The 26,779-nt window shown below is 42.3% G+C and overlaps 1 protein-coding gene across 2 annotated transcripts in view; it reads left to right on the top strand.

The window, feature by feature from the left end:
* The window catches only part of COL28A1 (collagen type XXVIII alpha 1 chain), a 145,704-nt gene extending 119,288 nt beyond the window's left edge, over positions 1–26,416 (top strand). For both annotated transcript variants that reach the window (XM_036328086.1, XM_036328085.1), the window contains exons 28-35: positions 2,690–2,758; positions 3,261–3,341; positions 3,431–3,466; positions 8,317–8,353; positions 10,452–11,000; positions 12,505–12,638; positions 24,174–24,375; positions 26,128–26,416. In XM_036328086.1, coding sequence (XP_036183979.1) covers positions 2,690–2,758; positions 3,261–3,341; positions 3,431–3,466; positions 8,317–8,353; positions 10,452–11,000; positions 12,505–12,638; positions 24,174–24,375; positions 26,128–26,300 — 1,281 coding nt within the window. In that variant the 3' untranslated portion in view covers positions 26,301–26,416. The remainder of the gene's footprint in view (positions 1–2,689; positions 2,759–3,260; positions 3,342–3,430; positions 3,467–8,316; positions 8,354–10,451; positions 11,001–12,504; positions 12,639–24,173; positions 24,376–26,127) is intronic.
* The last annotated feature ends 363 nt before the right edge of the window (positions 26,417–26,779 follow it).

Consider the following 26,779-nt stretch of genomic DNA (forward strand, 5'->3'; position numbering starts at 1 on the left):
TCAGATAGACAGGTTCTTTCCTGCAGTTGCTTCTGACTCATGCAGAAATCATTGTATGTCATTTTCCTGACCCTTGTAAGGAAAAAAAATCTGATTGGATAGCATTCACCTCTGCAGAGCTGAGGCATGGACTTACTTGCTAAAGGCTTTTAGCTAGAGAGTCTGCTCTGAAAATTATATAAAGCCTGAAAGTATTTTGAAGGTGAACTGGTGATTAAACAACAGAGAAAAAGCCTCTATTATAGGGAAACCCAGCTGCCTGGAATAGTTGCAGTGTTCACAATCCTATATAATAAAAGGGTAATATGCAAATTGACCCTAACTGTGGAATGACCAGGAATGACTGGTCGCTATGATGTGCACTGACCACCAGGGGGCAGAGGCTCAATGCAGGAGCTGCCCCCTGGTGCTCCCACAGGGGGAGCTCCGCTCAGCCAGAGCCTGGCTAACGTCTGTCCTACTGCAGCTTGTTGGATATCCCCTAAGGGTTCCTGGGCTGCCAGAGGGATGTCTGACTGCCAGCTTAGGCCTGATGCCCTGGGGAACGGGCCTAAGCTGGCAGGTGGACATTCCCTGAGGGGTCCTAGACTGCGAGAGGGCACAGGCTGGCCTGAGGGACACCCTCCGAGTGCATGGATTTTCATGCACCGGGCCTCTAGTTATATATAAAATATCTATACTATGAAGTAATGCAAAATAAATTCCTGAACATGATGCTGATCCTAACATGATAATTGGCTACTGGGAGGTTTTCCCCTCGAGACACCTCAATGAAGCCACAGCAACTTTTAACTTTGTTAGGAAGTTGTGTCATTTCTTAAAAGCAGCTAGTCAGTCATAAACATTTATTGAACATTTTCCATATCAGCTACTGTAGGAATCTGAAAGATTATAAAAGAAATAATTATGCTGAATAATTGCCAGAGAGTATTGATTCCTTTCTGGACCTACTTTGGCTAAATATATAATTCCCAGTGAAAATTCACCGTCACACAACAATCCCAGCTCCTGTGACTGTCACACTATTCTGGCCTTGGGGACACCAAGCATAGGTGTCCTTTTAGTGTTCTCCCATGAACCTCTAGTCTCCCCTACACTTGGCTAGGAACTCTCCTGACCCCTCGACCAGTGGCCTCATGCATCTACTTGACAACCCCAAACTACCTTGTAACCAGGTACATGGTTAAATGAAGAAGTCCTCAGTCACCTACACACACAAAACAAACCTGAGAAAACTAATTTATGCCAAAGTATCATTTCCTGATACATCTTTGTTAAGGGGATAGGTTTCTTATACTAAAATATTTTTTTCTTTCATTAGAAGAGAGAATGGGAGACTCGGGAGGGTATCCTTCCACTGTCTTCATACCACTCTGTGGACTGGCCAACTTGTCTGTATGTAGAATGATGCATATCAATTTCACAGACAGGTTTCCTCTCTCCTTTGGGAAATGGTACTGGATTCATGGGGGTTTCAAGAGTATCTGCACTATTTCATTTTTTAATATAATGGTGTGTAGATGAATGTTTATCTTTTTCCCTGTGAATTGTGTGTGTGTACAATATTTCATTATAACATTTTTTAAAAAAGGATTTTATTGACTTTAAAAGCTTGAAAGCTCCTGCATGAACTAGAAAAGGAGGCTCAGAAATACTGATACTTAAAGTCACACTGGTCTCCAACAGAGTGAAAGGGGGTTGGGGGAGGTAAAATAGAGTAAAGCAGGAATAAATGGTGATGGAAGGAGACTTGACTTAGGATGGTGAACACACAATACAATATGCAGATGATGTATTATAGAATTGTGCCCCTGAAACCTATATAATTTTATTAACCAATGTCACCCCAATAAATTCAATTTAAAAAGAGTTACAGCAGTCTCTAAGCAAGCCTCTGTGGCCCTTTTCAGGAGTGGCTTCTAGAGCCCATCCTGCCTCCTGGAGTAGTGGCTCTCAAGCCTCTGCAAGCCTATAACAAAATGCATATTTGACCCCTACCCCCCCCCCTTGATTCTCATTTAGTTGATCTTTTTATTAAGCATGCCAGTGATCCTAGTGTAATACCTTTGAGAAAGATGCTGAAGGTAAGCAAGCAAATCAGATCCCAGGAGCCCATGGTCCTTCAGATCTTTGCCACAGACTCATGGCTAATAATGGTCTAGAGCAGTGGTTCTCAACCTTCTGGCCCTTTAAATTCAGCTCCTCATGTTGTGACACAACCATACAATTATTTTCGTTGCTACTTCATAACTGTAATGTTGCTACTGTTATGAATCATAATGTAAATATCTGATATGCAGGATGATCTTAGGTGACCCCTGTGAAAGGGTCGTTCGACCGCCAAAGGGGTCGCGATCCACAGGTTGAGAACTGCTGGTCTAGAGAGAAGTACAGGTTGCATATAGGATCCAAGCAGCAACAGTATGACGACTCTTCTCATTAGTGATTATTACTGTGTCACGATCAACATCATGAAAATGCTTTAAACCTGAGTGACTTAAGTGGAGGGGCAGGTAGGGGAGCAGGAGAAAATGTTAAGATATGCTGGGGAAATTTAAAAACAACTCCTGAAATGAAGACATTATAATTTTTCAAATTAAGGGGCACTAAATTTAGATAAATAGATTCATGTTGTTACAAATTATCAGGGAAAATGAACAGGAACATCCTTTTCTCATATTGTGTGTAGGGGGAGCAAGGACCTCAAGGCTTTCCAGGACCAAAGGGCATGGCAGGTCGTGGCTTCCCTGGCCAGAAGGTAAGCATTTCAGACCTTAAAAAATCTCAACTGCTTAACTTGAACTTGAAGAGCTCTCATATATTTGTTATTCTTCTCCTAACAAATTCTCAGAGGGAAAAATCCATTTGAAAGTAAATCCTTATGTATTTCCTTTCCTAACTTACAAACATGTTTACTTTATAAAATCTCATTTCCTTCATTCTTCAAAGCCAGCTGATAAAAGAATAAACCCTTACAGCATAGCATGTAGAAGATACTAGATAACTCAGGTATAAAATTATATAATAGCTGGTCTCCAGAGGCCAGTGAGCTGAGCCAATGGTATCTCAAGGTCTCCTCACTTTGAGAGCTCTGGTTCATGATGAATTAGATTATGGTCCCTGGGGGGCAGGGGTGGGTGGGTGTAAATAAAATGCCCCCATTTTTCTCCTATCAGGCATCTGTAGTTATAAATAAACAGAATTTCGGAGTTTTTATTAATATTCACATTTTAAACTTCTCTTTTCACTATATTTTAAAGGGAGAGCACGGAGAACGGGGCGATGTGGGAAAAAAAGGCAATAAAGGGGAAATTGGAGAGCCTGGATCACCAGGAGCACAGGCAAGAAGTGATTTTTAAAGTCTTACTGTAATTATATAGGTTAACTACGTAGTTCCTATGTTGACTCTTATTCTTTTTCTACTAAGCAGGGGTTACAAGGACCAAAAGGAGAGCAAGGCCTTACAGTGAGTACCAATCCTAGAGGCTAATTGAGGGTTTGTACTTGCAAAATTATTACATTCAGGTTTTAGCTTTAGAACTCTGAGTTCTTTTGATGCAGAGTTCCCATTGCTGTTTAAATGACAGCACTGCTAACAATTCCAGTGTTGACATAGACGCACGAGGTAACTGAATCTGAATGTGAAGGAGAAATATCACCCAGCAACCTTCACCTGGCCTCGTGATGGAGACCTGTGACTGCTCCCCCCTGACCCCTGGTAGATGAATGTTAACAAGGAAGATAACTGTTTACAAGAAGCCAAATAACCAAATGACTTTTCATTATACACGATCCTTCACATTTCAGAACGGGGGCTCTTTTTTCCTCCGCCAATTTCTTTAGGAAGTGCTCTGAGAAGAAGGGCAATCACAGTATTTTTATGTACTGATTCACGAATTCAAATATTTGTGAAGTATCTACAAACTGTTTCCTACTCGTCTCCCTACACCACTGAAACAAAAAAGCAACTCTTTAAAGTCCCACAGCGTGGAAACATACCAGAATTTTTTACAGCAAAGTCTAATTCTTCCTTTCTGAATTGAAAGCCCCATATCTTCTGGAGTAGAGAAGAAATAAGGACTTTCTCTTTTTTCCCTTTTTTTTTTGGTGGATCATGGTCTGGGGATGCTGATCCTAGGTACTGTGCTGGGAAAAACCAGGTGTGATGGGGGTGAGAGCTCTGGTAGTAAAGGTGAGAGATGAGAGCTGGTTATGTGACAAACAGAACTGCACTTGTTTCTTTTTATGGCCCATCTGCCTTTATCTTGCCGTTCTTCCCCACCACAAGTCAGCCCCGTCTCGTGCCCAAGATGTCTATGGTGGGTGAAACAGCTGCATATGCAGCAATTCCTCCCCAAAAGTAGCAGGGGAGAGTGTATGGAAAATGCCCAGAGGAATGGTCCCCATAGGTTTATACCTCCCTCCTGTTCCAACATGGGGAGGGGAACTGGTTTCCTTCATCCATTCATTTGTTCATTCACTTCACCAACATGTCTTGGGTGTGTACTCCAGGTCAGGCTCTGAGAGAGACACAGGGAGAAAAGCAGAGAATAAGAGACTATATCTCTGGACTCAAGGAGCTCACAGCCCGGTAGAGAGAAAGACAGACAAAGAATGTTCACCTAAAGTTTGGTAAATGCTGTGACAGAAGTAGGTATGTGGGTTTGGAGCAGACAAAATGATCTCTGATGATGTTTGCATGCAAGATGGGTTTTTATCTCTTAAACAGGTTTTTAAATAAGAGGCAGAGATCTTAGAAATGGAGATATAATTCTTCTGACTTTGACTTTCTGGATTCTAGAAAAAGGGACTAGCAGGAAGGGATGAGTGAAAAAAGAGAGGATTTGTATTCAATAAAAATCTGGAAGGTGACCTGGACCATGTTAGGCTCCTTCATATCAGTAGTACCCTTACCCAGGACTGTAGGGTGCCTGGGGCCCATGCTTTAGAGGCCCACCTCTGGACCTCTAGCCCTTCTCTCGCTACAATCTTTCCCCCAGGGGAGGAGACCTCATGGCCAATGGGCACAACCACCCTGAGCACCTGCCTCCTCTGTACTACACTCTGGATACACAGGACCCCAGAATTGCTTGCCCAAATGGCCCCGTTGGAGAGCTGACGGCACTGGCTTGTATGCATGGGCCCACCCAAGAGAGGATCTGAACAGAGCTTGGAAGTGAGGACTGTGTTCACCCCATGAATGCTAGCCATGCCTCTTGCAGCATAGGATTAGTGAAGATGGGGTGCAATAAGAAGGGGTCATACTATGGGCCACAACCCTCTCTTGCCCAAGACTTCACATTTCCACATGTCAGCTCCATGAGGAAGGTAGTAGTATTATCTCCCTTTACATGAAGACATGCTAAGTCAGACAGAAAGCTTGAGCAGTATGTCCGAAGTCATCTTGCTAGCAAGCAGCAGAGCCCTTATAGGCAGATAGGCTTGTCTGATGCCAAATGCAGGCTGCTCCCCCATGATAGCTGTTCTTGGCAGGCCCTTTCCTCTCCCCGCCCCTATTCTCTCCTGATCAAATATATTCCCAAACAGTTATCAGTTGCCTAGTCATTAGAGACTAACAAACTCCTCTTTTAAGGGGCTGATACCATTGATGGAGTTCAATGTTTTCATCTTTATGCCAAATTGCTTCAATAAGACTGTTTCACTGCTTGTTCCTTGCCCGAGCTGGTTTGGCTCAGTGGAGAGCGTTGGCTTGCAGACTGAAGGGCCTGGGTTTGATTCCAGTCAAGGGCACATGCCCAGGTTGTGGGCTCCATCCCCAGTGGGGGTGTGCAGGAGACAGACAATCAGTGATTCTCTCTCATCACTGATGTTTCTATCTCTCCCTCTCCCTTCTTCTCTGAAATCAATAAAAATATATATATTTAAAAAATGATCTCCTTTTAAAATAAAAGTGTGATCAGATCACTTCTCTGCTTAAGGCCATATATCTTCTCATTGGCCAGGATATAGTCCACTCTGCAACACGACACAAAGATCTTTTAGAGTTCATCTGTCTTCCATATCTTCTATTATTCTTTCTGCCACATACCCTGGGTCATAAGTTTACTCAAGGACTGTAATGCACTGTGCTTTGTGTGCTTTGTCCCCTGCCTGGAACACTCCTCTTCCCCCAATCTCACATCCCATCCTAATCTGGTCAGAGACTTCCTCCCTGGACCACAGTTTCACCCCCACTCTCCCACCCTGGAATTCCCTGCAGACCAACATGGTTCCTTAGTCAATCTAACAGCATAGTACTTACAAAAGTATTTGTTTGTCTGCTTCTTACTTGACTGTGAATCTTTTGAGGGGTATAAATTTGATGCCTTCATCATTGGCAACAAATAATCAAAGTAGTTATTAGCAATTTTAGTGGAAGGGATGAAACTATTCCAGTCACATAAAAGCAAAGAAATGAGAAAAAAATGGATATACACATATGATTACTTAAAGCATTTCAGATCTGGTTATCCAATAAAAGCCCACTGAAAATAATTAAAATGAAATTTTGATATAAAAATTATTCTTACAAGTAAATAAAAGAAAAATATTCTAACAAAAAAATGGACAAAGAATATATAAAGACTGTGCACAGAGATCACAACTTGGAACCATTTGTATAAATAAAATTTAGCCTCACTAATAATTGAATAAGTATAATTTAAAACAATGAAGAAGAGATAAACCAAAGGACATATATACTTATATACATAGCCCATAGACAAGTGCAATAGGGTAGTGAAGACCTACGGGGCAGGGGGTATGAAGGGGCTGGGAGGAGGGGGATAGGAGGTGGATAAAAGGGGGAAAATGGGAGATATCTGTAATACTAACAATAAAAAATATATTAAAAACTAAATAAAACAATGAGATAGTTTGCTCTATTAAATGCCAAAGATTATGCAATAATAATAATAACCAGTATTGTGTGTCTAAAATAAACAGGTTTTCTTCTATACTCTGTTAGAGTTGTCATCACTACAACTTTTCTGCAGGGCAATTTGGCAGAATGCATCAAGAGCCTTAAAATGGCCATGCATTTTATGTCAATAATCAAGTAATATGGAAATTAACTATGACATCACATTAAATGAAAAACTATAATTCTAAAACTTGGTATATAGTATTCATTTATAAAAAATTAAACATAAATATATACATTTCCCTTTTCTAGACCCATCCTAATTTCAGATTTCTTAAATGCCTCAGTAAATGTAAAAAAGCAAGACAGCTGAGATTTTCTGGGCTCCTGTTTCTTTCATCTATGAGTTAATCATCACAGTCAGCTCCTGTCTTTGGCAAATGTACAATCCTGCCTTCTTTAGTCTCATCCCAGTTATCTGAAAGCATGCTACTCAGGGTGGGGCCTCAGCAGATTTACTTCTGGTACCCAGCTCCCGCTGGGCCCTTCTGAGGGAGCTGATGGGCAGCAGGACCAGGAAGCAGCATTCAGAACACTGGGACATTTCGTGAAAGCGTCAAAGAGAGTATTAGGAAACAGGAGAGGGGACTTGCACAATTGGGGAGTGGTACAGAAAAAGAGGAGGGGATACAGCATAGAATATACTGTTTTTTGGCCCTGATGTTTGTCTTGGTTGCTCAGTACTTGTGGGTTAAATCATGTAACTGTTTGCATGCATGGCTCACACCACTGTAGGTAGAACATATCCACAGGGAATATGCTCCAACCCGCCCCCCTTCCCCCGACCCCAGTGGATGCCTGAAACTACAAGGATGTGGGGGAACCATATACAAAGCGGATACTCAGGGAACAGGGATGAATCACACCTCGGGCGGGATGGAGTGGGACAGCACAAGATTTCATCTTGCTACTCAGAACAGCACAAAATTTAAAACTTATGACTTGTTTATTTCTGGAATTTTCTATTTAATATTTTCAAACTGCAGTTGACTGCAGGTAACTGAAACCATGGAAGGTAAAACCATGGGTGGGGGTGGGGAGTCCTTTTTGGGACCAGACGCTGTGGGAAGAGCTCTCTGTGTGTGATCCTGTTAAATCATCCACAGCCCTAAGACAAAGACACTGTTAAATTACCTAATGCCCAAGGTCATACAGCTAATAAATGCTGGAGCCACACTTTGAATTCCGAAAGTCTGAGGTATTACATTACACAACTCAAACACACTTAGTTATGATACATTACAACCAACTTTTAACCTCTGTGCTACTTATTTTCTGGAGTGGAAGCATTAAATCAAATGACCCAATGCTGATTGTAATAAGACTTATCTTTTATGACTATAGGAAAAATATTATGGTCATACTATTAATACATATTCTTTTTTTTCCTCCAGAGAGAAGAAGTTATCAAACTTATTGTTGAAATATGTGGTAAGATTTGACTATAAAAAAAACACACACAAACCTTTAAAGTACCAATCCCGCTGTGTTCTGTGTTGGTCTAGAGATAATGTGTTCACCAGAAGATGTATATTGTGTAGCTCATGAGAATGTTTGAAGCTCATTTGAAAAGTCAGTAGGAAACTGAAAGGAAGCATTGAGAGGGGCAGTGGGAATCCTAATTTAAGAAATGAAAGTAATCTTCCTGGTGATTAAGAAGCGTGAGACCTGCCTGGAGTCAGTGGGCAGCCAGGCATTCTGTAAGCCCAGTGTCATTTATCTTCAGAGACATTTATCTGAGCTTGGGAAGAAGAAAGTAACAAAGGAAATATGACCACAGGGGCCTAACTGGTATCTGAGTCCAGCCTGGGTGGTGATGATCATGTCTGTGTTTTTCCTGAAGCAAGTCTTTCTGAATTGAGATTTGAGCACTATTTCTAGAGTGCATTCCACCCAAAAGGCAGGAAGACAGCCAGGAGGTCCTCTTGCTTCACAACTATTTTTAAATACCTCTACATGTTTGGTCAAATACATTAGACTTAAAATAGAGTTACCAGAGAGAGTAAGTAAAGCGGTTAGCCCAAAGGCAATAGATTAATGGAATAATAGAGATAAGCGAACCTTCTGTGTTTAAACAGGACAGGTGCAGGAATATCACTGTTCTTCCATACAGAGATCCCCAGAACTGGCTTGTCACCCCCAAATCTTCTGGACTTTAGAACCAACCTGGGACTCTACATGTTGTGGGGACAGGCCAAATTTTAGACATGATTTCTGAGTTCTAGACGCTCTGTAAAAATAGCAACTTTTCTCATGATTTTTTGTGGTAGATTGTTGGGCAATAGGAGGATGAATAAACCAATGGATCCCTGATAATTTTTAATGCCTGGGGACTCTGGCAACTGCCTTGAATGATAAACCCTAAATAGAAGTTGTTTATTGACTAGCATTCTCATTACCCTCAAAAGGTTTCATAGTATGGTATGAATGGCTGGCTGGCCTCATCGATAAGATGGGAGCCACTTTAGTGGACATGGTGGGCAACTAGGAACATAAACTAGAGTAGCTTTTCTTTTTTTTATTAACCACATCAATGTGTTTATTTTTTTAACTAGAGGCCCGGTGCATGAGATTCGTGCACTGGAGGGAGGGAGGGTCCCTCAGCCCTGTCTGCACTCTCTCGCAGTCCGGGAGCCCGCAGGGGATGTCCGACTCATGGCTTAGGCCCCCTCCTCCTGCCACCGCTGCTGCGCTTGCCAGCCATGAGCCCAGCTTCTGGCTGAGCGGCACTCCCCCTGAGGGAGTGCACTGACCACCAGTGGGTAGCTCCTGCATTGAGCATCTGCCCCCTGGTGGTCAGTGCACATCATAGCGACTGGTCATTCTGCCCATTGGTCAGTTTGCATATTAGCCTTTTATTATATAGGATATTTATTAAATTGATTGGGGTGACACTGGTCAACATAAACATATAGGTTTAACATGTAGGTTTCTATGTTATAAGAGCTGTATATTGCACTGTGTGTCCTCCACCCAAAGTGGACAATTCTTGTGTACAATTAAAAGCCCTAATCCTTCCCCCATGATTAAAATTTTTCATCACATTACTTTACCCATTGGCTATGCCAATGAGCTAATCTCTGTTTTCATGTAAGGATGAGGTTGAAGACTGAAATATTAGCTTTCAGATTCAGATTAAATACAAATGGTGGAATGACAAATTTAGGAGAGTGTAATCTCTTAAGGAGGGGGGATGTAATCAGGAAGGCAGACATAGAGGATGCTGACTCTTAAAAACATTTTAGTTTTTAATCTGAGAAACTGGAACATAGTACTTATTTTTTTTTTATCATCTACACTGTTTTATGTGTGTGTGTGTGTGTTTTTTTAATGAATTATTCTTTTAAAAGAGTCAGGTATAGAAACAAGATGGGAAACCAGTTGTCAGCTGTGTCCACAGTCACAGGAAAGGAAAGTAATAATCCAGGTCTCAGGCTCACCTGTGCCCATTTCTCCCCACCCCCACCAACCTGCTATGAATCAGTGATGTTTCATTCCTACAATGTCTGTCTCGACATTCATCTTTTAGGTTGTGGGCCCAAATGTAAAGAGACTCCGCTAGAGCTGTTGTTTGTGATTGACAGCTCAGAAAGTGTGGGGCCCAACAACTTCCAGATCATCAAAAATTTTGTGAAGACTCTGACTGACCAGGTGGCTCTGGACCTTGCCACAGTCCACATAGGCATCATCAACTACAGCCATAAGGTGGAGAAGGTGGCTCCTTTGATGGAGTTCTCCAGCAAGAATGACTTCAAGCTGGCTGTGGACAACATGCAGTACCTTGGGGAAGGCACCTATACGGCCACAGCTCTCGATGAAGCCAACCAAATGTTTGAAGCTGCAAGGCCAGGTGTAAAGAAAGTGGCCTTGGTCATCACTGATGGGCAGACAGATACCCGAGATAAAAAGAATCTGACAGAGGTGGTGAAGAATGCCAGGGACAACGATGTGGAAATATTTGTGATAGGGGTGGTGAAGAAAAATGACCCCAACTTCAAAATGTTCTACAAAGAAATGATTCTAATTGCTAATGATAGTAATCATGTTTATCAGTTTGATGATTTCATTACCCTACAAGGTAAGACTCAGCTCCAGGGGAAAGGCACTTATGCTGTTCTTCCAAGTACCATGTCACTGGATTATCCTGAGCAAACATGGAAATTGGGAGGCTAATGAGACTCGTGCAAACGTTAAGTTGTAACACACACACTCCAGAAGGTTAAAACACTTAGTACCATCCCATTTTGAGAGTATAATCCCTTGTCTTTATTCATTAGTGACAAGTGCTGAGTTAGTTGGTCTTGGAATTAACTTGGGTGTCTATGGTTGAAGGACATGGATGAAAAGAAAGAACAGAACTTGGGGGTATTGCTAAGATTAATGTTCAAAAAGTTACCCAACCTGAATAAGAGATGGAGCAAGCCAGCAGCAAGGCAGACAATATCCTTAGAATCAAAATTAATTAAGAAGTGCATGATGAATGAAAAAAAAAATTATGGTAATCTAAAGAGAAGAGAGACACAAGGGGTTATTCTAGTTTAATCTCTGCTCTTACGAAAATGGATAATAAGTAAACAAGTTGATGTCAGGACTATCTTACAGAGCACCATTTTGAATATTCAATCAGTGCTAATGAGCTAGGTTTCCCTATGCTCCTTTACCCTTTCACATGAACTGAGGTCTCTGAATGAGGCAATTTAAGACCCCGCCTCACCTATGGTTGAAGGATGATCAGTATTGCTTTACAATGAAACATGTTCCAACTCTTTGGAAACTGATCATTCATTCCGGCAGAACCCCTTCCTGGCAAGATTGTGAAGGAAGGAAATTTTATGCTTAATGTGTTTGCAGGCTTCAGTTTGGCACCATCCTTCCTTCTCCACACCCTGGAAGTGGGGCCTGACATGGGCTAGCACAGACCCTTCTTGTCTAGCATAAACCCTGCTCTCAACCCACTCTGGGGACCAGCACGGCTGGCCCTACTTACACCTCCCCATAGTCTAGTTTCCCTTTTCTTCAGACCTTTCTAACCTGGGGTCCCAATTCCTTGACACCCAGTTGGATGACTAATGGGTTTGTCTGATATATTCAATCTCACTGGGCTGTTCATATCTTAGAATGACCAGCAGTATTACACATTTCAGAGACAAGTTCTATTTTAATAATTGAGGAGCTTTATCATCTAAACCCAAGGGTTATTAATGTGTTCCAGCCAGAGAGGGATATATTTGAGGGCTGGCTTGCCTTATGCTACTCTTAACCACCCATTAAACTTAGGAAGGGTGAGACTTGCCCCTTCCATGGAGTAGTTCATAGTTAATTGATGCTTTTGATAAGCAAGCATTTAAGTCATCCTTTTGCTTATTTGGCCCTCCTTCATATTTTATTACATTTAATTAAATTATTTTAGATGGCCTCTCATAGATGATGTAAAAATGTTTTAAAACTTAGTTCACCTAGCAGCTGACTTCATGTGATGGGAAAGTCTGTTTATTTTAAGGAGAATGTAGATCTCTTTAAACAGGGTTTGAGTAATGTTCCATTGCTCCTAAGATGTCTCTTTTCTACTTCTCTTTTAAAAGACACCCTGAAGCAAAGACTGTTCAAAAAAAATTGTTTGGATTTTGACTCCTACCTCATTAAAGTTTTGGGTTCATCGCCACTTCAAGAACTCAGTGTTTCCACTCCAGAGCCCCAGAAAGAAATGTCTGAATCAGTAAGTAACTGTCCTGATTAATTTGCGAGCTTAACATTGTGTTTTCTGCCTGTTTGACATCAAAGAACATCTTGCTTTTCACTGCCGTGAATCAGCTGAGGGGTGTGTATTTTCCAGTTCTTGGCCCTAAATATTAGCTCTTTGTCTCCAGATTTCTAATTCTGAAATAGCTCTGGGGCTTGTGAGCATGAATATGAGATTTCTAAATATCTCTATCCTATATAATAAAAGGCTAATATGCAAATTAACTAACAGCAGAACGACCGGTCGCTATGATACGCACTGACCACCAGGGAGCAGATGCTCAATGCAGGAGCTGCTCCCTGGTGGTCAGTGCTCTCCCACAGGGTGAGTGCCGCTTAGCCAGAAGCCGGGCTCACGGCTGGCAAGCTCAGTGGCAGTGGCAGTGGCAGGAGCCTCTCCTGCCTCCACGGCAGCGCTAAGGATGTCCAACTGACAGCTTAGGCCTGTTCCCCTAAGCCATCAGTCGGACATCCCACAAGGGCTCCTGGATTGCGAGAGGGTGCAGGCTGGGCTGAAGGACCCCCCTTCCAGTGCACAAATTTTGTGCACCTGCTGGGGTCGAACCCCAGCAGGTCCAGGGGTCCCCAAAGGTGTGGACGGAGTTGGCGAGGAAGGAATGACACGGAGACAGCGTTCAGTTGATCAGCAGCCTAGCCAGGATCTCCAGCCAGGATCTCCAGCCAAGTTCTGGTCTGGATCTCCAGAGAGGTTCTGCTTAGGATCTCCTGCCAGGTTCTGTCCAAGTTCTCCAGCCAGGTTCAGTCCAGGTTCTCCAGCCAGGTTCTGTAGCCATGTTCCCTCGCTAGGTTCTCCAGCCAGGTTCTGTCCAGGTTCTCCAGCCAGGTTCAGTTACCAGGTTCTAGTCAGGTTCTCTTGCCAATTTCTGTAGTCAGGTTCAGTCCAGGATCTTTTGCCATGTTCTCTTGCTAGGTTCTGTCTCTAGGTCTGAGGCCAGTTTCTGTCCAGGAACTTTTGCCATGTTCTCTCCAGCGAAGTTCTTCTGTCTCTAGAGAACGTTCTGTGTAGGTTCTGTGCCTAGGTTCCGTATTCTAAGTTCTGTGTCTTGCTGTCTTGTTACATCTGTATTTATACCAGTTGATTCAATCCTATCAATCTCTATTACAAAGGTTAAGGCATTTCTTATCTCCATTCCAGGGAGTAAAGATTATGTAGCTTAAGCATGATTGTTCGTAGTTAAAGTGATTAATTACCCACCTGGCACTAGTTAAGAGGTTTTATTCCCTCCCTAACTTCAGGGGAAAATCCCTACCTGGGGAAACAACCTTTCTCAGAGACCTTGGTTAAAACACATAGTGCCAAGAAGGTGAGCAAACATATTAAGAAGAGTATGCCACATATGCCAGGTCCCTTGAAACAGCAAGCATGGACCAGCTCCCAGCATGCACCGGGCCTCTAGTATTTTATAATTATTTATTAAATGTTGCAAATAATATTTTTCTATTAGACCCCTGCCACCACCAAAGCCATAATAGGCACTAGAACAGATGAATAGTATACAATTTGAATCACCCACTTGCCATGCTTTGCAGATCCTTTCATACCAGGTCAAAACTCTTTCTTGTCTGTCTGTATATCCACTGCCCATTTTGCACCCTCTCAGGTTTCTTCAAAGTGTATAATAGTCAACCTGCCACTATGCCCCAATCCAGGTCACATTCTTAGCTCATTTCTTATGATCAGAGCAGGGACTGGGAGGGAAGCTATGCAGGCATATGGTGAAAGGTAGTTGTTCTGTTTCATAGCAACAGAAAGAACTACCTCCCAGATGTATTGAGACAAATGTGACTGTCATAACTATCTTCTGGGCACTAACCTCAGCCAATCAGGTTATAAGCAATTATTAGGTTCTTTTAGGTCAAAACTGGAGAGCCTCCCATAATTACTGGCCAGTGGGTGTTGTAGTCTCTTCCCCACCAAGTCACAACAAAGCAGACCCTGACTCATTTTTACTACACAAATGGACATCCTCTAGCAAGCAGGCACGTGGCTGCCCTGACCCTGTTCCGTAAGCTCCATGGAGTCCCTATCCTGCCCTTTTATGAAGGCTTCGTGGACATGGAGATTCATTATGAGCAAGTGCAACAATATTCTAGCATCAGGATTCAGCTGTCTAGTTGGATAAAGGCCTTGAGAAAGGCCTGTGTAGATCAGTAGGTGGACTGAGGACCATTTAGGAATCAGGCCTAGGAAGCCATTCCTATGGGGACAGAATCTAGGACTCCCTAGATTTTTATACTCTGTTCAAAAAAGGGGCAGAAAGGTTCTAGTATGTTTCTATTTGATTAAATACTAACCATGTCTGAGATGGGTAATTTCAGTTAGGGCAACAGACTGCCCTGGGATTGTTGACTGAAATGAACACATACATTCTTACCACCTGGTTTATATCAGTGGTCAGCAAACTCTTTCTATAAAAGGCAATATAGTAAATCTTTTTGGCTTTTCAGGCCATTTGATCTCTGTTGCAATTACTCAACTCTGTCTTTGAAGTGCAAAAGCACCATAGCTAGTACTTAATGAATAAATATGGCTGTGTTTGGATAAAGCTTATTTCCAAAGCAGATGAAGACTCTGATTTGGCCCCAGGGGTTGCTGACCCTGGTCTTTACTGAGCATTGCAAAGTAAATTACAGACATTAATGTACACAGTCTATGACTTTGTCCCTCCCCTAGTCAATCCATATCCCTTTCTAAAACCTTCCTAAAAAGAGCCTGCTCAGGTTTTATCCAGCAAGTGGTGCTTAAACTGAGCTTGCTTTGTGATTAATGAATTCCAGTAGCATGTATTGATCACCTACTGCTGTAGCTGGTGGTGATTCTTAAGACACAGTTCCTGACTGTCAGGTGTGACTCAATTGGTTAGAGTGTCGTACCATACACCAAAAGGTGGTGGGTTCGATTCCTGATCAGGGTACATATCCAGGTTGTGGGTTTGATCCCAAGTCAGGATGCATACAGGAAGCAAATAATCTCTCTCTCTCTCTCTCTCTCTCTCTCTCTCTCTCTCTCTCTTTCTCTCTCTCTCTCTCAAATTAAGTAAATAAACGAAAATACAGTTCTTGCCTAAGAGAAGTCTGGGCTCTATCAGTGAATGGATTACATATAGGAGGTATTAAGAACTTTAGCAGAGCTATGGATGAACCACAAGAGATGGTACAATTAAATTCAGGGCAAAGTAATGGAGGGCCTTATAGAGGAGGTGGCAGTGAGCTGAGTTTTAAGAATAAGCAGGAGTTTTTCACAGTAGAAGGCTACCTCCAGAAGAGAGAACATGTAGGCAAAGGGGGATACCAAAGGCCAGGGTACTTCAATAAATTAGTACAAGTTAAGTCTAACTGAAGCCTAAAGTGTGTGTGGCAGAATGGTGAGAGTTAAATCTGGATAAAAACATTGAGGACCAATTATAAATGGCTTTATCTGTTAAGCTAAGGAGTTTAAACCGAATCCATAGGCCAGGCAGCCAGGAGAAAGCAGAGAAGTTTTGAAAGCAAGTGTCATAAGATCATATTTGGTTCACAGGAGGAATAACCCTGATTCCAGTGTGAAAGATAAATAGGAAGAGGCAGGAGAGACGGAGGCTGAGATATGAGTCTAGGTGAGAGATAATGAGAGCAGTGGGAATGAAAGGAGGCATGGATTGAATAGCCATTTCTGGAGTAGAATGAACAGGATTTAGTGATTGTGTGGATTGGAGGTTAGGCAGAGAGAGTGATTTGGGGATGACAGTTGGATTTCTAGCTCGGAGATGGGGTGAAATGAAATACCATCCCCGGAGATGGAGAATATAGGATCTAGGATGGGGTTTTTTGAAGGCAAATAATGAGCTTAGTTTGCACCAGGTAAGGTAGAGGTGCCTGAGGGAAATCCAAGGCAGTTATAACACAGAATGAAGCACAGCAAGACCCTATGCCTCATATCATGACTCAGGAAGTCTGATGGCCCGAGAGACAAGTAATATTAATGGATTGTGACAGTAGAATCATTCTAGTAGCTGAGAAGGGAATGGCATACGAAGAGTACATCCAAAATAGTTTGGATTTAAAACACCTAGAGCTGCACAGAAGAAAACTCAGCATCATCTAGGTCTCTCTAGGGTGCCTGTGACTGAGATAATGGGATCTCACAATGAACTTGGGTTTCTTAGATAGCCCACTTTCACCCAGGCTCTTTGCAGAAACTCCAAGGCAAGACTGTGGGATTCCTATGCAGAGTGATTCCACAGCAAATCAGTGATGAAATGACCAGCTAGTATAGGAAGAGACTCTCTGGGGAGCTCCTGCACCAGGCGGAGTGGGCGAACTGTGATTCTCCACTTTCCCTCTGATATTGTCCTGAGATATATATATTAAGTCTAGAGTGCAGGCTCTGAATCTTCATGGAGGAAATGTATATTCTGCATCAATGTAAATTATAGAAAACTAACACAGCAGGCTGACTTTGCTGGCTGTCCCACCCTCTCTTAGTCCTTCCTTGCTTTTAGTGAGACCCTATCCCTGATCTACACCCCTTTTTCTCCCTTCCTGTCATGATCACACAAGCTGCTCAGAGACCTCCACCGCAGTTTTCACTCTGATGTTTCGCCTATCTCTTACTTGCCTTTCCCCACTACTCTCCCTCATCTGTACTCCACTTTGAGATCTGTCTAAAGGTCACTCTGATAGTTAGGCTCTACTGGCAGTTTTTTCAAGAGCTGGAGTCCTAGCTGGTTTGTCTCAGTGGATAGTGTGTCAGCCTGTGGACTGAAGGGTCCTAGGTTCAATTCCAGTCAAGGGCATATGCCTGGGTTTTGGGCTCGATTACTGGTGGGGGGCATGCAGGAAGCAGCTGTCAATGATTCTCTCTCATCATTGATATTTCTATCTCTCTCCCTTCCTCTCTGACATCAATTAAAAAAAAAAGAAAAAAACTGGAGCCCTGGGAAGATTCTGACTTGATATTGGAATTAGATGTGGTCTTTAATCCTAAAACCTGACCCCAGGCTCTGTCCTCAACTCTGATGGCACAGCTTTTACTCCCTATCTGTGTTCTGAAGCCCATTCCCTTCTCTTCCAAGACAGGGCTTTGCTTCACTGTGGTGCTCATTCCTGCCAATATTCTCACTTCTGCCCTAAAGTAAATTCCCTAACCCTCTCATAGTTCACATGTCCCTCTTTCTACTATCCTATCTCTTTTTATAATAAAATTATTCTATAGGCCTGTTTCTTCTCTCTCTCTCTCTCTCTCTCTCTCTCTCTCTCTCTCTCTCTCTCACACACACACACACACACACACACACACACACACACACACACACATTCTCCTTCCCTCTCACTCTGGCTCTCACTTTCAACTTCTTTTGTAAACGTATATTATTAGAACAGTAAGAAGCATATACTGGCCAATGCTACTTCCTCCCATACGGCACTGAAACTGCTGAAAAGCCACCACCAATCTCCTAATTGTCAAATCCTATTGCCATCTTCTAACTTCTTTCCTCTTTCACTTATAACACCATGCCACTCATTTCTTTGAGAGAGAGAGGGATCTCTCTCTCCTTGTTCTCCTCTCACCCTTCTGAGCACTCTCTCTTAATTGCTTTCTGGGTTTCTCTCTTTCTTTACCTCTTAAATACTTAACCCTCAATTCTTCTGAGGTCTCTCCTCAGCCTGCCTCTCTTCGTGTTCCACATTCTCTTTCTCAGTTCCAAAATCAACAACTCTCAGTGCAGACTCTTCTCCTGGGCCCCAGGTGAACATTTTTAGTCTCTGCACACCTTAGACCATGTTCGCCGTGCTGCTCCTCATTTCCTTCCCAGGGCTATGGTCCCACCAACCAGGCAGGCACCTGACAAGAAACTGTCTCACCACTTCTTGTCTCTATTAATAATATGGCCTCAAAACACTGATCCCATCTTGCTGTTCTATATCTTCTTCAGTGTCTCCATTACTTGTTGACAGTATAATTTTATTTATTTTTTTAGTCTTATAAAAATAACATAATTGAATTATTTTTCTCCTATATAATTCTATTTGTGTTGAATTTTCTTTAAAATGTCTAATAACATGGCATACATTTTAACAGTAGATTAGGAAAAATAACATAATAGTTCAGTACATCTATATTTTTCTCCTAATGTTGTAGGTTGCTCAATCATATTATACTCACTACTAGATGAAGTAGCCCATTAAAAAAAATAGACTTTCCAAACTTTCAAAACTTGGGACTGGAGTTTTCCTGTCTCCAGACAGGAAAATTGATTTCCTGAAATTAGACTTACTTATTTATAAGTGGCCTTGACTAGGCATATATACAGATATATTATATTTTTATAAAATTCAATTAACACTCATTGTGGTGGTTAAAAAAAAACTTCAATTCTTTTTGGATAAAATCCTGCTTAATGACTAATTTTTAGCATTACTACATGAAGTTGTGTAAGCATCCTATATTGCTAATAATAGACTTATTACCCTTAGAATTTATAAGATGCTCCTATCCCGTGGAGGAGAGGAAAAAAATATTACAAACTAACCTAGGAGAAATATCCCACACCTGAAAATTGGGAAATGTGGTATTCTCAGTGCTGAAGCTAAATACTTATTTTCCTGGCTCAAAAATTTATATTTTTTCTATTTTAATATTTCAGAGATTGGGGTGCATCTAGTTAGTGTGTTGTGGTCTTCTTTTTAAATACTTAAAATTGATAGAGTATCGCACAGTGACCAACAAATTAAAAATAAAATCTGGTATCTGCCTGACACTGGGTGAATCACCTATTTCTTAAGGGTTCTGTTTCCTCATTTATAGAATAAGCAATTGTTTCCAGAATATTCTTCCTTTAGTAAAATATTATTATTAGGATAGTAAAAATCATCTATTGGCCAATGCCAGAAACACTTACCGGGCCTTATACTAATGCATGTGAGGCTTTCAACAGAATGAAATCCTTCGGTTTACCCTCTAGGGAAGCTGCCGATGATGGGGGAGATGCAGTCCAAACTAAAGGTATTCTTGACAGTCCTCCACGACCTTAAATGCAAATAAAAAGCATTCAATTTAATTACTACTTGAGAGCTGAGAGTCCTGGCCAAAAAAAAGTTATCACCTGGGAAGAGTCAATCAAGGTCAGAAGCCAGAGAAGCCAGGCACCTTGAAGGCTCTGGCAGCTGAGCAGCTGGCAAGTGCAGACAGAATCCCCACAGCCACCTGGGAGGAACATGGGACCTGCACTGCTGGGAAAAGCTAAGCCTGAACACATGGGCTTATGCAGATGATCATCTGCATTCATCCAGAGAAGACATGAGCTCAGAGTCGAAGAGCTTGTCTGTGATAAATGCAAAATTCTGGGTAATGAATTATGAGAGAAATGTTTGGAAATCAGAGACCAGATGGCCTTTTGGAATTGTCAGTAATCCTGCTTTAGGGCATACATTCATATTCCTAGGATGCTGCTCCAAATCTGTTTTCCTCCCCTTAAAGATCTGCCCTAACCCTGAAAGGGACTGACCATAACACATCTGCTTGTGCAGCTGCACGGAGCAGGCCTGGACTCCAGGTGTTGGCCCTTCATGCCCCGCTACGCTCCTCCTGTCTTCTTACTTTGTTGACACCATTTGTCTCCTCCAAGGCAAGCCAGTGTGGTGGGAGTAGAAATGTGTGGAGCTGGTAGGCAGGCTTTTGTTTTTAGGTTTATAAAAAGAACAGAGAACATATATAACAAACATCTGAGTTCCCACCACCAATATGTAACCATTGCTTCCATTTAATCACTCATTCTTGCTGCAAATAAAGTTAAAGTCCTCGCTTGTTTTCTTTGAGTCTCTTTCTCCTCCAGGGGAACCACTACCACGAATTTGGTGTGTATTTTAACAGTAAAGTTGGAGCTGTTTAAATTCCACTTTTAGAACTGGAAGTTCTGTTAGGGTCTAAGCTTTTCTGATTTTCAAATGATGATATTAAAGCCTAGAAGAATTAAATAATTAATCCAAATACCGCCCCCCCGCTTTTCTTTCCCTCTCCCTCTCCCATTCTGAATTTATCCAGCAGTCACCATTTGCTCATCTATGCTATGAAAACTTTTAAGAAAATAAAAGAAGAAAAGGAAGGGAGGAAAAGGGAAAGATAAACATGGCATGGCTTAATTTCTCTTAGCAGGAAAGTGATATTTACACATGTGAAACAGGAAATGATGTGACAGTATAGGATTAAAGGTTAACATCCGTATGATGAGGGCCAAGTATGGAACATTAGGAGGTACTGTGCACCATCTGGAAGAGGACTGTTAGTACTGAGTGGGTTGTTGGGAAAGGTTCTGCAGGTGGGGTCCACGGTGGGAGGGTTCACTTTGATGCTGATACAGAATGAAGAAGAGGAAGGGATGAAAGAAAGGTCACAGCAAGATGTGCTGGGAATAGTGGAAGACAAGCTTATGAAATCATCAAAGTGTGGAGGAGACAGATTGTGGCAGTGCCATGTATCAGCTGAACAAATTTTTACCTATAAATTGGTAATTGTCTCTTTTTTCAACCATAACATCTAATAAATGGTGATAGCTTAACAAAAGACAATCAGTAGTGAGAAGGCAAATTGGTAAAACTTTTTTGAAGAGGACTTTGTCTCAGAAGCTCCAATATGAGTGTTCTTAAACCAGCAATCAGCCATGTGCTTTTGAATAGAAAAAGAACAAATTAAATGTTTTTAAAAGGTCATTATAATTACATATATTTTGTATTTAAAATGGTATATAGTCGTAGTAAAACATATGGAACCAGGATATATTAAAATTTAAAAAACATAGAAAACCAAACACACAGTATTTTTTTGTTTAAAAAATATATATGCACATAGGAAAAAGACTGGAGGAAAATACACCTGTATATCAGCAACGATTATTTCTGGGAGGCGGAATCACTCACTTGTGATTTCTCTTTCCTTCTTATTGTTTGTTCAGATTTTCTAAAATCCCTTTCATGAACATGTTTGCTTTTGTAATAAGGAAGAATATTATAAAATGGCAAACCATAACAAGTATGTTTTTGTTGAAATAATCTGAATCTCACAGAGCCAAAAAAATCTAATTATCCTCATTTATGAAAAATAAAGTAATTTCACTGGTTCTAAGAACATGAGATGTAATGTTCTGGTGGTCATAAGTCCCAAATGGTGATGTGATTGAAAAAGAAAACACACACTCCTGAAAGTGTAAGGGGTAAAGAATAACTTAGGGGGCCTTAAGGCTTGAATACGGTAATGATTTAAAGGCTCAGTTAATTCCTTTAAGAAAACCATGCTGCCACATGCTCTTCTTCAAAGGAATATTCTCACCTGACAGATAGTGTATCTGAAGTGTAGCCTCATGTCCAGTGACATTTTTATGTTTGATAAACTGCTCCTCAGGCAATTTTCTCTTTTTTCCGTGTGTGTGTGTGTGTGTGTGTGTGTGTGTGTGTGTGTGCGCGCGCGCGCGCGCGCGTGCTCGCGCGTACACACTCGCGCTAAAAATGAAATATGTGCAAACAAACAAAAACCTAACAGTTTTTCTTCCCTGAAACAGGTATGTCTCAGATTTTGCCACTAGCTTACCAATAATTTTGGGGCAGTTCCTTATTCATTTGGAGCTTTAGATTCCCCTCTAGACAATGAAGTACTGAGAAAATGTTCCTCTAGCCTTAAAATTCTCTAGCTCTATGATTATAACAAAAGTTCTCATTCAAATTGTCATATGTACACACAAGATCAATCTGAAAGAAACATGAATACCTAGTGAACCAGTTTTACCTCCATTTGTACCAAGAGTTGTACAAAAGTTTGGGGCTAGTGAAAATCCACAACTGTGTTTGACTTGAGTGCCTATTTCATAGGACCGATGACTAGATGAATCCCAATGGAAATATCTGCTTTGATTTACCTGGTAGTACTTGAATCATTTTAAATATATGTATACTAGGGGCCTGGTGCACGAAATTTGTGCACTGGGTGTGGGTGGGGGGAGTGTCCCTCAGCCCAGCCTGGCCCCTCTCACATACTGGGAGCCCTCAGGCGTTGACCCCCATCACCCTCCAATCACAGGATTGGCCCCTTGCCCAGGCCTGATGCCTCTGCCAGAGGCATCAGGCCTGGGCAGGGGACCCTCATTTCCCCCCATCACTGGTTCTGCCCCCAGCCCAGGCCTGATGCCTCTGGCCCAGGCATCAGGCCTGGGCAGGGGACCCCCAGACCCCTCCAATTGCTGGCTCTGCCCCTTACCCAGGCCTGATGCCTCGGCCAGAGGCGTAGACCCCCATCACCCTCCGATCGCCTGATCGGCCCCTTGCCCAGGCCTGACGCCTCCGCCAGAGGTGTCAGGCTTGGACAGGGGACCCCCATCTCCCCCCGATCACAGGCTCTGGCCCCCGCCCAGGACTGAGGCCTCTGGCCCAGGAATCATGCCTGGGCAGGGGACCCCCATCTCCCTCTGATCGCTTGCTCCACCCCCCGCCCAAGCCTGACGCCTCTGACCCAGGCTTCAGGCCTGGGCAAGGGGACCATCATATCCCCCCAATCCCCGGCTCCGCCCCCCACCCAGGCCTGATGCCTCGGCCAGAGGAGTTGACCCTCATCACCCTCTGATCACCAATCACCGGATCGGCCCCTTGACCAGGCCTGAGGCCTCCGGCAGAGGTGTCAGGCCTGGGCAGGGGACCCCCAGCTCGCCGCGGTTGCAGGCTCCGCCCCTGCCCAGGCCTAACGCTTCTGGCCTAGGTGTCCAGCCCGGGCAGCGGGGACCTGCAGCTGCAGCGGCCCTGTGATCGTGGGCTTCACTTTAGGCCCAGGCAAGGGACCCCTAGCTCCTGGGACTGCCAGCTTCGACCGTGCCCAGCTCCCATTGCTGGCTCCACCCCTACTTCCTGCTATCACTGGCCAGGGCAGCAAAGGCGCCTGATTCTCCGATCATGGCTGGGGGGCAGGGCAAAGGCGGCCCTGGGGCCGCCTTTGCCCTGCCCCCCAGCTCTTAGCTCCCCCCTAGGTTTCCATCACTGTCAGTGGCAGGGGGCTTCTTCCTGCTTTCCCTTTCGCCTCCCTGCATTGTGCCTACATATGCAAATTAACTGCCATCTTGTTGGCAGTTAACTGCCAATCTTAGTTGGCAGTTAATTTGCATATAGCCCTGATTAGCCAATGAAAAGGGTAGCGTTGTACGCCAATTACAATTTTTCTCTTTTATTAGTGTGATACCAATAACAGGATTTATTAGTGTTTCCCCCATTGTGTGTGTGTGTGTGTGTGTGTGTGTGTGTGTGTGTACTAGTATATACACATAAACCCACACAAGGTGGTAGGAAAAATCCATAATGTAAGTATTCAGGGATGCATGACATAGAAGAGGGGCTCATCTCCTGAGCTTTATTGAAAGAATTAATATTGGAGAGTTGGGGAGAAGCAGCATACTGAATTTTCCCTTAAATATTCCCAAAAGCAAACTCACTTTTTGACTTGATATCACTAGAACAAAAATGTGAACTCTTTGTGTAGGTCAGTATCCTTGGAGCCCAGGACAAAGAGAATGAGCCTCCAGAGCCTACCTGGGCTGACAGCCTGGCCACCACACCTTCACCTGAGGCTGCCACCATCCAGGGGCCATTGCGCAACCCCTCTGAGGATAGGACCATGGGTCTGGAAACTACAACTCCAAGCCCCAGTTTGAACTTACAGTGGGGAAAGCTGGTGCACAAAGGTAAGAGATACCTGCCAATCAGCTGCTGCATCTAAAATGTGAAGAAGGCACAGAGAAGATGGTCTCTAAAATCTCATTTAGAGAGAGTGTATTTTGATTGCAAACAGGGGGAACAGAAGATAATTTCATTTTATATATATAGAATTAGAAAACTGGCTGGCTGTAGAACAAATTTGTAAAAGAATATTTAAAGCTCTTTAGTGTCTGTTATTACTATTTCTTATTTATTTTATTTTGTTTTTGTTAATGCTCACCCAAGGATATTTTTCCCATTGATCTTTAGAGAGTGGAATGGAGGAAGGGGTCGTGGGGGGGAGGCGGGGAGAGAAAGGGAGAAAGAAACATCAGTGTGAGCGACACATGGCTTGGTTGCCTCCTGCATACACTCTGATCAGGGCTGGGGATTGAACCTGCAACCCAGGTATGTGTCCTTGACCAGGAATCCAACCTGCGTGCGACCCTTTGGTGTACAGGCCAGTGCTCTAACCATTGAGCACACAGACCAGGGCTGTTATTATTTTTAATTTGAATACTTTTACAGAGGGTTGTACTCTTGTATTTGCCACAATCCCTACCATTCCCTATTATCTTACACATAGCCCACACATATAGACATTTGAGTTTTGAACCTTAGTTTGTAGAAGAAAGAAAAAAAGCTAGAATCTAAATTCATCAACGTATTTTCTACAGAATTAATATCTATAGAATTAATCATTAGATACACAGTTTGTGAAGAACATGTCAGAGAGACAATATCCCTGCTTAAAAGAAGCAAAAATTGCCTTGAAAAGAAGTGACACAATATTATTTATTGTTTTTAAGAGTAAAAGTGGTAAAAATTCACTGTTCCTTTCAGTGCGTTCAGAGCGTTCATTTTGTTTTAGAAAGTAAATGACTTGAGACATACTCCAACTCTAGGGAAATGATTATGGGAGATGGGGAGAGGGCTGGCTTTGATATTGATAAATGAAGTTTATGACATATAAACCATTTCACAGAACACGAAAACAGACAGCAAATTCTGCTTTGGTCTTTTTGGCCTTGGAATCACATCCTTGGTTAGGAAATAAGAATCATGGCACTAAGGCATACCATGACATAAAAAGGGATTTAACAAAGGATTTATGGTTGTAGCTTTGCTTTTTGACAGTGGACATATTTCTGAAATTTATTTATAAACTGACATAAAAGGTCACGTTTTTGTTATGCTACAAGTGTTTCTCTTTATAAAAGAAAATTGTGGCATAAAGAGAGCCCTCTGCTTTATTTTTTTTTTTTTGTAACTTAAAGGGATTTTTTTTTTTTTTTTTTTTTAGTAGCACAATGACACAGATTTCAGTGGTACTTTCTATGAACAAACTGGAAGGGAATGAGTATAGGAAGCCAAAATCATCTTCATTCCAAATATTAATTTGATTTTAAATCAATTCCAAAGTAAATTAGGAAGTCCTATTTTTCTCGTGTCAACTAATCCTCACAAGAATATTGTGCTTTCAGGGAAATATGAATTTTTAATGGGGTTTCATGCAGATTTAAAAAATGTATGTTTTCAAATGAATGAATATCTAATGGTGGAGTTTTGGGTGGTGGAGGAAATGTTTTGGGTATCGGGGAACCCTTCTTTAACTTAGAACAATATTTTCTGAGTTGGTGTCAATGTGCATGGAGAATCAAGTTTATGAAGCTTTTCTGTTTCATCTTTTCAGTGAAAGAAAAGCCTATAATAACACATTGCCCTTTTTTTCAACCTAGACCCTAGGTGTTTAGAAGACCTAAAGCCTGGAAACTGTGCTGAATATGTGATTCGATGGTATTATGACCAGCAGGTCAACTCTTGTGCCCGCTTTTGGTTCAGCGGCTGTAATGGCTCAGGAAATAGATTCAACAGTGAAAAGGAATGCCAAGATATCTGCATTCAAAGATGAGCAAGTAGGTCAACCTGTAATGAGTCAAATCTACATCCCAATCAACAAGTCTAGAAAGAACCACTATAATTTCAGCATGTTCACCCAATACGAATAAAGCACCATGTTTGATTGTATACTGAGTATTTGAAATTTATAAACATAATTGAATCCTTGCATCCACACTGGCATGTAGGTGTTAACCATTTTTACAGATAAAGAAGCTTAGGCTCTGACTTTAGTAACTTGTCAATAGTCACCCAACTAACAAATGGCAGGCTGAGGGTTTGGCTTAGAGCTGTGCAAACTCAATACATAGGCCTTAGTATCTACTTCACAACCTGCAATGTTGTTCTGATTCCTGTTCCTTCCTATTCGATGTATTATGTTGGGTTAAATTCCGTCCCCGGCCTAGCCCCCTATTCCTCCCTGGCCCCCTGGTACCTTCTACCCACTTCAGTCCCCCAAACCTCTCACAGCCCTGACAGTAGCAAAAAGAT

This window comes from Myotis myotis, unplaced genomic scaffold (assembly GCF_014108235.1).
Source record: "Myotis myotis isolate mMyoMyo1 unplaced genomic scaffold, mMyoMyo1.p scaffold_m19_p_11, whole genome shotgun sequence".
Taxonomy (NCBI): Eukaryota; Metazoa; Chordata; class Mammalia; order Chiroptera; family Vespertilionidae; genus Myotis; species Myotis myotis.